Source organism: Akebia trifoliata, chromosome 16 (assembly GCF_017979445.1).
Source record: "Akebia trifoliata isolate Shusen 1 chromosome 16, ASM1797944v1, whole genome shotgun sequence".
Taxonomy (NCBI): domain Eukaryota; kingdom Viridiplantae; phylum Streptophyta; class Magnoliopsida; order Ranunculales; family Lardizabalaceae; genus Akebia; species Akebia trifoliata.
Genome location: NC_141390.1, coordinates 26,891,871 through 26,903,982, shown reverse-complemented (window position 1 = coordinate 26,903,982; position 12,112 = coordinate 26,891,871). Strand labels below are relative to the sequence as shown.

Sequence of the window (12,112 nt, the reverse complement as noted above, 5' to 3'; positions counted from 1 at the left end):
AAAAAGTTTGACGCCTTCAGTGTCAAAACCAACTTTCAAGAAGCCACTCCAATTCTACAAGTCGCCACAGAGACATTTTCATCATGTCAGCTGTGTGAGAATTTCAATCATTCTACAGAGAATTGTCCCACCTTGACTCTCTCGCAGTCAGAGCAAGCCAATGCTGTTGGAAATTACAACACGTATAGGAAACCCACTCCTAACTCTTATAGTCAGACGTACCATCCCGATAATAGGTTTCACCCCAATTTCTCCTATCGACAAAGTGAACCTATCCAATCAGGAGGTCCTCCAGGGTTTCAGAAAAATTTCAATCGTCAAACTCATGCCAGTGCGAACCTATCTTTGGTTCCGCAGCCATCCTATTCTTCACATCAAAATTCTGATCAACGGGCGATCGTTGTCGACCCTATGACCAATTACTCTCCTCCGGTTGCTCAACCAAACTCAGCATTAGAATCAATGATGGCTGAGATATTAAAGCAACAACAGCAACTCATACATCAACAAATTCAAACTACCCAGAACCAGTCTCAGACCAACCAGGTCACTGCGCAAGCAATCAAAAATTTAGAGGTTCAGATGGGTCAGTTAGCTTCATCCATAGGAGAGAAAAACAAAGGCCAGTTTCCTAGTCAAACTGTACCAAATCCAGCAGGAACTGTTCCAAGAGGACAGTATGAAATCAATAGTCAGGCAGGTCCCTCTAATTCTGTCCAAGCCGTCCACACCTTACGATCTGGCAAATTGGTGGACAATAAAGTTGAAATGCCTGAGGAGGTTCTATCCAAAGAAACAACCTCTAGTGCACCTTCCACAGAAAAAGAAGACCAGTCTAAGGAGACACCTCCTCCTCTCGAAAGTCGAGTGATCATTCCCAAAGCTCCATTCCCTCATAGACTTCTAGACAACAAAAAGGGAAAACAATTGGAAGGAATTCTAGAAGTGTTCAAAAACGTTCAAATCAATATTCCCTTCCTTGACGCAATTCGTCAAATTCCCTCATATGCCAAGTTTCTCAAAGATCTCACCACAGTGAAGCGAAAAACTCCTGTGCCAAGAGAGGCTATGATGACAGCCCAGTCTTCCTGTCTGATTCAGCAGACAATTGTTCCTAAATTCAAGGACCCAGGCTGTCCTACAATTTCTGTGCACATTGGAGAAACGATGATTGAGAAATGTCTATTAGATCTTGGGGCTAGTGTGAATCTTCTCCTTTCTCAGTCTACCAGCAATTAGGTTTAGGTGAACTTAAACCTACAGATATCACTCTGAGTCTAGCAGATAGATCGGTGAAGATTCCCAAGGGAATAGTGGAGGATGTGATTATCAAGGTGAAGGATTTCTACTTTCCTGCCGACTTCGTGGTTCTTGACACTGAACCTGTCATTAACCCAAATTCTCATGTTCCAGTCATCTTAGGAAGACCCTTCTTAGCCACTTCCGATGCAGTCATCAAGTGTCGCAATGGTATCATGACCCTATCATTTGGGGACATGAAGGTCAAAATGAACGTCTTCCAGAATAAGTTTCAATCTACTGACATGGATGATTTGGAAGAAGTCAACATGATCGACACCCTGGTCAGTAGCACTTTTGAGGAAGCGGAGAACAAGGATCCGTTTGAAGAGTATTTTGGCCAATTCGGCCTTGAGTTCGATATTGAGAAATCCATCAGGGAAGTGAACTCTCTTCTTGAATCTGTCCCTATGATGGATTGGCAGCCAAAAATTCAGAGTCTGTCCTCTCTCTCGTCATCTCCAATAGTGGAAGAAATTCCAAAGCTCGAGTTAAAGCAATTGCCTGATACGCTGAAATACGCATTTTTGGGTAATGCTGAAACCTTTCCTGTCATTATCTCCCCTACTCTAGAAAAATCACAAGAAAATCGGTTACTTGACGTTCTGCGCGAAAATCGAGAAGCTATTGGGTGGACCATAGCTGATATCAAAGGCATCAGTCCTTCTGTGGTCATGCATCAAATTCATCTTGAGGAAAATTTCAAACCATCGAGAGAACCACAGAGGCGACTCAATCCGGTGTTACAAGAGGTCGTCCGAAAAGAAGTCATCAAACTTTTAGATGCGGGTATTATATACCCCATCTCGGATAGTAAATGGGTTAGTCCAGTTCAGGTTGTCCCTAAAAAGTCGGGTGTCACAGTTGTGACAAATCAGGATAATGAACTCATACCTACTCGAGTCCAAACCGGATGGAGAGTGTGTATAGACTACCGAAAACTGAATACGATGACACGTAAGGATCACTTCCCTCTTCCATTCATCGATCAGATGCTTGAACGTTTAGCCGGTCATGCTTATTACTGTTTTCTTGACGGATATTCGGGATACAACCAGATCCCAATTGCTCCTGAAGACCAAGAAAAGACAACGTTTACCTGTCCATTTGGGACCTTCGCCTATCGACGTATGCCCTTTGGGCTATGTAATGCTCCTGCTACCTTTCAAAGGTGCATGTTGAGTATATTTTCTGATATGGTCGAAGACTTTCTTGAAGTCTTCATGGACGATTTTTCTGTATTTGGGTCGAGTTTTGATGACTGTTTGGATCATTTGAAGTTAGTTTTGAAAAGATGTCGAGAGAAGCACCTCGTGCTAAATTGGGAAAAATGTCACTTCATGGTTACCTCTGGGATAGTTCTAGGGCACATTATTTCCCACAAAGGAATTGAGGTAGATAAAGCCAAAGTCGATCTCATCGCAAATCTCCCTCCACCTAGAACTGTGAAAGAAGTTCGTTCGTTCCTAGGGCACGCAGGGTTTTACAGAAGGTTCATCAAAGACTTCGGAAAAATTTCAAAACCCCTGTGTGATTTGTTAGCCAAAGACATTTCTTTCGAGTTTTCTACCGCTTGTTTATCCGCCTTTGAGAAATTGAAAACTGAGTTGACCTCAGCACCTATTATCCAACCACCCAATTGGGATCTCCCATTTGAGGTGATGTGTGATGCATCCGATTACGCCATAGGTGCTGTATTGGGGCAACGAGTTGAAAAACTCCCCCATGTCATCCAGTATGCCAGCAAGACGCTTAATGATGCCCAACTCAATTATTCCACCACGGAAAAGGAACTACTAGCAGTAGTTTTTGCCTTAGATAAATTTCGTTCCTATCTTATAGGGTCCAAAGTAGTCATTTTCACTGACCACGCAGCGCTGAAATACCTTCTTGCCAAGAAGGATGCAAAAGCGAGGTTGATACGATGGATCCTTCTTCTTCAAGAGTTTGATCTCGAAATTCGAGACAAAAAGGGATGCGAAAATGTGGTTGCAGACCACCTATCTAGGCTAGTAGTTGAAACTCTCTCTGACTCTCTTCCGATTTCTGAAAATTTTCCTGACGAGCAAATCATGGCAGTTTCTATTTCTGACACACCTTGGTATGCTGACATTGTCAACTACCTGGTGACAGGTCAAACTCCCACCTCTTGGAGTAAACAAAATCGTCTGCGCTTCCTCGCCCAAGCCAAATGGTTCTTCTGGGATGATCCGTATTTATTAAATACTGTCCAGACCAGATAATTCGTCGGTGTATTGATGAGAGAGAACAAAGTGGTATTCTCGAGTTCTGCCACAATCATGCTTGTGGTGGACATTTTGGAGGAAAGAAAACAGCAGCTAAAATCTTACAGTGTGGTTTTTATTGGCCCACAATCTTTCGTGACGCTCATCTCTTTGCTAAATCTTGTGATAGATGTCAACGTCTAGGAAAAATCAGTCGAAGAAAAATGAGATGCCCCAACAACCAATTTTGATCATCGAAATCTTCGATGTTTGGGGCATTGACTTCATGGGTCCCTTCCCTATTTCACACGGATTCCAATACATTTTAGTCGCAGTCGACTACGTGTCCAAATGGGTTGAAGCCACAGCTTGTCGAACGAATGATCATAAGGTTGTTGTTCAATTTCTCAAAAACACAGTGTTTGCCCGATTCGGTACCCCTCGTGCTATCATTAGTGATGGAGGGAAACATTTCTGTAACCGAGTTTTTGAAAGCTTGATGCGCAAATATTCAATCACTCATAAGGTAGCTACTCCGTATCACCCACAAACTAGTGGGCAGGTCGAAATTTCTAATCGTGAGATCAAAACCATTCTTGAAAAAACCGTCAATCCGACTCGTAAAGATTGGTCCTTACGATTATCAGATGCCTTGTGGGCCTACAGAACAGCGTTCAAAACTCCAATAGGAATGTCCCCTTATCGGTTAATCTTTGGTAGAGCTTGTCATTTGCCAGTCGAACTTGAGCATCGAGCTTATTGGGCGATCAAACATTTAAATTTTGATCTAGCGAAGGCCGGCGAGCTTAGAAAACTCCAACTCACTGAGTTGGAAGAATTAAGGAATGATGCTTATGATAGTGCAAAACTTTACAAAGATCGAACGAAAATCTGGCATGATAAGCACATTCAGAGAAAATCTTTCCACGTAGGCCAGAAAGTGCTCTTGTATAACTCTCGCCTTCATTTATTTCCAGGGAAATTAAAGTCCCGTTGGACTGGACCATTTTTGATCCACAATATTCACCCTCATGGAAACATCGAGGTACTCAATCCAGCCAATGGAAATATCTTCCAAGTCAATGGCCAAAGGCTGAAGCCATTTCAGACTCTCCCTCATTCATCCGAAAAAGATTCATTTCTGAGTAATCCTGTGTACCAGGATTAACTCCAGTTCTAGGTCTGGCTGAAGACATTAAACTTAGCGCTACTTCGGGAGGCAACCCTTGATTTTTGTACATATTTTGCATGACCATGTAGGATTTATTTTTCAATTCTTTTTGCATTTACTCACTTTCTTTCACGTGTACACCCTGTGTAGTGTGCTTTTCACTTTTACACCTTGTGTGGAACACTTCTTTTGGTTGTACCTACAACTTTTACAACGTAATGACATCCGCCTTCAGGTGTACTCTAAACCTCTACTCTTTAATCATTGAGGACAATGTTAAATTTAGGTTTGGGGGTGTGGATAGCACATTTCAATTAAAAAAAAAAAAAATTAATTTTACATTGTTTTCGGTACATTTTTCAAAAATACCTTCATCAAAATGTTTATATGTACTGTCATCATACAAATTTTTAAAACTAAGCTCATGTCCAATTTGTTTATAAATTCTTATTCCTCAAAAATAAGATATTTTGAAAAACAAAATTCACGTCACTTCTGATTGTAGTGAAAAAGTTATTTTGGATTAAGAGTTGTCTTCTTCACTGTCTAGAATGAGAGGGAAAGCTTGAAAAATAATGAACTTTGACCTCCTTGTCCTTTGGTTGGCTGAATAGAAGAAAAACAGAACTGTAGTTGATATTTTTGAAGACAGCAACCATAGGATTAGACTGGGTACCTTGAAAAGGGCTACCTGCTTTTTGAAAAAAAGAATATCAGAAAAATGATAAAGCGTGAAAAATGTTGAAAAGAAAAGCAGAAAGATGTGAAGGTTAGAACTGAAAAAGTGCAAATTGTAAAAAGAGTCCAATGGGACCAAAATAGTTCAGTAGGGTGAAAGCCGTCAATGGTAAAAACGTGAGTACACTGGAATATCACAGATAAAGCCCCTTAGAGGTATTAAAGTGAACATCCATACTTCTCACAATCCCAGACAGGAGGCTCAGTTTCGAGTTAGAATTTAGGCAGACCCATACATTTTAGTAGTTAAGAAGGGAAACCTTGTTCCGAAAAATTTATGTTACAATCAGAAAAATTTGTGCACACACTCAAGATATTTCTGAAAATGAGGAATAAAAAGAATTTTTACTCAAATAGACCTTTGACTGGATTCTGAAAAGTGTGATGGGTGTGATGGCATTATATACAATAATTTTGAAGTTGTTATCTTTTAAAATGTTAGAATTTTGTGGGTATATTCACTGCAAACCCTCACGAGTCAAACTCGTCCACTAGGGGTAACCTAGGGGTTTAAGGGCTTACTGCATAAGCTAAATGCAGTCGGGAACCTCACGAAAGAGGAGTTGTTTAGATTTAAGTTTTGCTCGGGACTAGCAAAATTGAGGTTTGGGGGTGTGATAAGGTCCCAATTATTCAATTTTGGGACCACAATTGCACTAAGATTACCATTACATAAATGTTAGTTCCTTTAAATAATTGCAAAATTATTTTATTTATCAAAATTAATAAAGCTAATGATATATTAGTGTTAATTGTAGCGCACGTGGAAGCCAACAAATCGCGAAACAATTACGGTTACAATACACGAGCCGAAAGGAAGCATCCAGAAAAATCTCGAAGGATTTGGGCGCCACGTCACCGCGCCGCGGTCATTTCGAGGAATTTGGCCTCGAGATTTTCACAGAAGCTTCTAGAAGCTTCGGTGGTTGTAACTGAATGGGTAGTTTGAAGCGAATCATCCGAAAAGTTAACCCGATTGCCCGAATACGAACATTATAAATTGAGGGTTGATTTTAGAGAAGGGGCTCTCCTTGCTCTCTTCTTCTCCAATTTTTGATTGTTCCTCTCTTTAATTTGCTGTAATTTTCTATTGAGAGATCTCTTGAGTGTAGTGAGAACATCAAGAGTGTTCAATTCTTTTTCTTTGTAAATTGTTGGGAGAGCTATAAAAGAAGAATTCGGATCGATCATCATCTTCATCTTCTTCACCTATTCTCTCTTTTCTCTTTTATTGTTTTTCTGCAATTACAATGCTTGCAATGATTGGCTAAATTCTCATTAGAGAAGTTAAGGAAGCCATAGCAAATTAATCCCTCTAGTGTAGATTTAAATTCTTGCTTGCTTACATGTTTTAATTCCGAAAATTTTATATGATTAAGGTAATCCAACTTATAATTTTGATCCAACTTAGATAGCCATTACTTAGATAAGTTCAAGAATGGCTATGCTATGTGAATAATCAGAATATAAATTGGGCAATCTCCATCATATTAGGATTTTCATGATAGTAATTTCTTTCAAAAATTTAATTGATCCATCTTCCGATCCATGAGCAATGACTTGCTCCATGGATTGAGTTAATTTCAGAATTTATCTACACTATGGATTACTTGCAAAGGTTTACTTGACCTCTCTAATCCCTCTCTCTTAGAATTTTAATCTTTATTTTCTGTTTAGATTGCAATTTAGTTTCTACTACAACTTTGCTTTGTTTTTAAAACTAATCTGTTTTTGTTTCTAAATTCTGTTTTGGCATTTTTATCCGAATGAATCCTTGAATTCTCATTGTCCCTGTGGAACGAATTCGACTTGCCCAAAGTCTTAGTTCAATCTTTATATCTGCATTTCTATTGCAAGCTTAACAACCGATCAATTACACAATGCAAATTATTTGCATGGATCACCTAAATTCTTAAGAAATTTCAGCAAATTATTTGCCGTACAAGAAATACCTCAAATCATTTGTAAAATTACAATGAAATTTTTTATTACAAAGATCATTCAATCACAGAAGAAAAAAGAAGAGACGAATAGATTAATTCATTTGTTGCAAACCATTTGCATTACAGATCATTTAATTGTTAAAGATGGAGATTTGCATAGCAATATGTTTCTAAATGGAATATCACTGTAAATTCTGTTATTACTTAAAATATCATCATAAGTGTACGATGCGAGGCATAATCTTGACGTCACTCCTGCACAACTCTTTTTAAAATGCCTTATGTTCATAAATTGACAATACTCTAACACCAACCCTTCTTTAATAAAAAAAATCGATTTTATAAAAAAGAGTCTGTGTTGGAGTAACATTGAAAAGTATATAATGGGGGACATTTCTAACATTAATTTGTATTAGAACCATAAATGCTTTTCATCGAGATACGAGTGAAGTCTCGATGAAAGCATAAATAATTCTGACACATCCACGTCATAAATGTCCCTCCACGATGTACATTTTAATCTATTATTACTTCAGTATTATCCCATAAAAAAATCCAACGGAATCTGATCGGACCACAAAGCACAAGTGTCAACTTTAATAAATATAATTAAATCAGTTAAAAAATTGGCGGTTCAATCTGCTCGACTGTTCATTTCCGGTTCAAACCGTACGGTTATTTCAAAGAATCTTAATTTCCTATATAATTCGATCGACCATGTAAAAACCGGCTCTGACTCGCTTTTAATCTCGTTTTCGTAAGGTCTTAAAGTGGAAAACAGCGCCATTCGACATAAATTTTCTCAACTAACACGGACATCTTATTGCCATCAACCTTTCAACTTCCCAATTACTCTCTCTCTCCCTCTCTCTCTCTCTCTCTCCCTCTGTGTGTAAGATTTCCGGCGAAGATGTCAGATTCCAAGAGCAGCCGAGTGACAGTGCACTCAAAACTAACGGTCGTTTCGGCCACTCCGGTCAAACCAGGTAAGACATATCCGTTATCCGTACTAGACCACGCAATGGCCTTCCATACCCTCCACATCATCTTCTATTACAAATATGATCGATCTGACGCTTGGGGATCGTTCGATCTCAGCCCTTTAAGAGAATCTTTATCAGAGCTTCTCTCGTATTACCCTCCTGTGACTGGTAGATTAAGGAGAAGAGAGAAAGATGGGAACTGGGAGGTGAAGTGCAACGATGCTGGGGTTAGGGTTTTGAAAGCTAAGGTCAACGCTACTCTCGACGAATGGTTGAAATCTGCTGATGGATCTGAGGAAAGAGATCTAACGGTTTGGGATGACATGCCGGATGATACGAATACGTGGTCGCCGTTCCGTATCCAGGTACTTTCTAACCTCAATTAAAGCTGTTAGTGGGCGGGTTAGGGCCGAGTCCGACTTTGAAGCGGGCAACCCGTTTCAAAATTTTGAAGAAGCCCTTTTCCCACTAATGACAGGTGGATTTTTTAATATTTACTTTACATCCCTACTTTTTCACTAATATTTGGGATACCTCCCTGTCGTAATGAGAAGAGGGTTTTTTCAAAATTCGGCAGTAAAGAGGTGGGCTGTAATTTAAACTAGTTTTATGCTCTTATTGGGCCTATGACCCGTGCAAAACCCGAACCCGACACCTTTGTTAAAAAGAGCTAACTCGTGTAACGGTTTAGTGGACGTGTCGGTTGTCTCATGTTCACATGATAATCGCCCAAACACTAATATGAGTATGACGTAAGCATAAAATTTATAACTTGTATCCACCAACGCACCACCAACCTAAATAAAGGATTACAAACGATAAATCAAGTAATAATGGTTTTCTAAGCAGAAAGTCTCACTCGGTCAATACTCAGCTGATGTGGCATGGAGATGGAACCATAGATTTTTTTCTCGGGATACATACATGCATATTTTCATAAAATTTTGTGGGTTTAATACTCCTTGACCCAACTCAGATCCGAAAATCAAATTTAGTGGGTTCAAATCTTTAGAGAAGATCGGAAGAAAAAAAAAAAAAAAGGTCTTGAATAGGGTTTAATGCCCCTTGACCCAACTCGGATCTAAATACACATCCATCCCTAGATCCATGTTGGGACCGATCCAGTTTAATGAATACCATTTTGGATATGATTATAGTTGGTAAGATTCGAGTTGGATCCTAATCTAAATAAATATAAAAAGCTGGATCTGAAAATGAGCCCTACACAATTTATTGTATATTACTTTGGGTGGGGAGGATTTTGCTCGTGTGGGGTCAATGAAAAGTAGAAATTTTTTTGTGAGGGTAATTAATAGTGAAATTTTTTTTTTTTTTCGGGGCATGGGTGGGTAATAGTGGCGGATTAAAAAAAGATTCGAGTCGGATCTCAACTGTTAAGATTGGTTTCTACTCAGTACATATGTGATTTTTTTTTTAAATGGCGATTAAAATACAATTTTAATACCTGTCGATTCAATCACAAATTTTTTTTTTTTTAGAACTTGATTTTTTCAAAACATCACAATTGTTGCAGATTATTTTTTATTTTAGCCGTTTTCAAGTATTTATTTTTTCATTTAATGTATAAATTACATACTTTTAATACTTTAAATAATAATTTTTTAAACTTTTTTATTTTATCCAATGCTTTTCTGGCTTTACCAACTTTTGCTGATTTTTTTCCGAAGTTTTTCTTACTGAATTATTCCCAAACCCTGACTTTGTCACTATGGTTCTAGTGAAAAGGCGATAATTCGTGGAACAATGCAATCTACTCAAATTGAACGAAGCCATATAGAATCAAGCAAAGTAGCAAAAAACAGACAAATGACAGCTATTATGTTGTAGTAGAATTATAAATTTTACAAATTTAGATTTTTTAGCTTAGTAGTTATTACTACCAACATATATTTATCAAGCAAAATTATGCCTTCATACGATCAAGATCTAATAGTTTCATCATTCAGAACATAGTATGCCAATAATTGATGATCGAGTTCGTATATATATATATATATTGGAATAAGACTTCTGAAACTTTGATTTTAGGGTTTGAGGTTTGAGAGAGGTTTTGGGAGAAATCCCAGACTACAATTGCTTTCTAAAAGTTAGTGATTCGTAATCATCAAATATGGCGAGCACTTCCGAACCACATTAAATTTTATTGGGTTCTTTTTTCACGATTGGCTTATATGAGCATTGTTGGAAATTCCTTTTTGTTCCTTCGACATCTTTTATGAAAATTTTTACCACTTTGTGTCGCTAAATTATGGACTTAAAAAAAAAATTAGACAGTAACCCAACCCATCTAAATATCGGGCTGGGTGCAGTCCACTACCGCTTATATTCGAGTCATTTGTGGGTCGGGCCAAACCCATTTTCAAAGACATTACAAAGGTAAGGTGATCATTATTAATTTATAATAAAACTATTATTTATTATATTTAATATAGAATAGCAGGCCGGGCCTACATTCAAAACTCAAACCCGACCCTATTACTAAACAGGCTTAGCGCACCCCGATGGGTAAATGGACTTAATAACTAATCTCAAACCCGATCCATAGCGGTCTGGATCGGTCCAAAACGTTCAATTGACAGCTATACTTGAGAGCTACCAAATCAAATTATATAATTTATTTCATGTGGTCATGTTGTGTATGTTGCAGATGAACAACTTTGAAGGAGGAGGTTTAGCCATTGGCCTAAGTTTCCCACACATGCATGCCGATCCCACATGTGGCACCCTATTCATGAAATCATGGACTGAGACTTATCGTCGTGTCTCCATTGCACACAACCCATTCTTCCACCCACCTGGCCTCTGTGGTCGAACCAATCCCAACACCAACACAACTTCCACTAAGTACTACGAAGCCAAGTCGAAAGCACAACCCATCGCCTCCCCAACTAAAATGTCCACCGCTACCTTCAAATTCTCCGACATTATGATCAAGAAATGCTTGTCAGAGATTCACACCAAATGCCCCAATGCCACCCCATTCGACATGCTCGCCGGACTCTTCTGGTCAAGTGTCACACGTGCCAAGACGCATACCAACGAACAATCTTGCAGCCTTTCCTTATGTGTTGACTTTAGGAAGCTAATGGAGGTTCCTCTTCCACATGGGTACTTTGGTAATGCTCTACATTTTTCTAAAGTTTCAACAGATGTAGCTGGCATGGAAGAAGGTGGGTTAGACTATGTGGTGGGAATCATTCGTCAACACTTGTCGAGCATCGATGATGAGGAGTACTTTTCCGCTATTGATTGGCTTGAATCATTGAAAGGGGAGGGAGGAAATTTTGCACCACCTTTTAATATGTATGGGCCCGAGCTAACGTGTGCCAACATGGAACATTTATCTGCCTACAAGGCTGTGTTTGAGGACATGAAGCCCTTGCATGTGTCATATCATGTCGGGAATTTGGAGGGTGAAGGATTGATTTTGGTGCTTCCATCGCCAGAAGAGGGTCTTGGAAGGACGGTAATGGTGACATTGCCAGAGGATCAGATGGCTAAGCTATGCGATGATCAAGCTATATTGCACTTGGAGCCCACTATGCTTGTTAGTGGGAGAAGGTAAAGTGTTTCTATAAGCACTGTATTAGCCAATTCTCCACGACCTTTAATGGATTATACGAACTTTCTATAGTTGATAAGAATTTGTTGGGAGAATTTGGAAATAAGGGGAGTAAAATTATTGTTGTATAAGACTTACTAAGACGATACAAATTATTATATTTTCAGCAA

General features: G+C 38.8%; 2 protein-coding genes across 2 annotated transcripts; both read left to right on the top strand.

The window, feature by feature from the left end:
• Positions 1-3,810: 3,810 nt before the first annotated feature.
• On the top strand, positions 3,811-5,377 carry LOC147383136 (uncharacterized). The gene has a single exon (XM_086427282.1). It carries the CDS (start codon positions 3,811-3,813, stop codon positions 4,690-4,692), a length of 882 nt encoding a protein of 293 aa, XP_086283408.1. The 3' UTR covers positions 4,693-5,377.
• Positions 5,378-8,179: 2,802 nt separating this feature from the next.
• Positions 8,180-12,112, top strand: LOC147383135 (acetyl transferase 1-like). Its single transcript, XM_086429227.1, has 2 exons — positions 8,180-8,724; positions 11,028-12,112. Exons 1-2 carry the CDS (start codon positions 8,287-8,289, stop codon positions 11,943-11,945), a joined length of 1,356 nt encoding a protein of 451 aa, XP_086285353.1. The 5' UTR covers positions 8,180-8,286; the 3' UTR covers positions 11,946-12,112.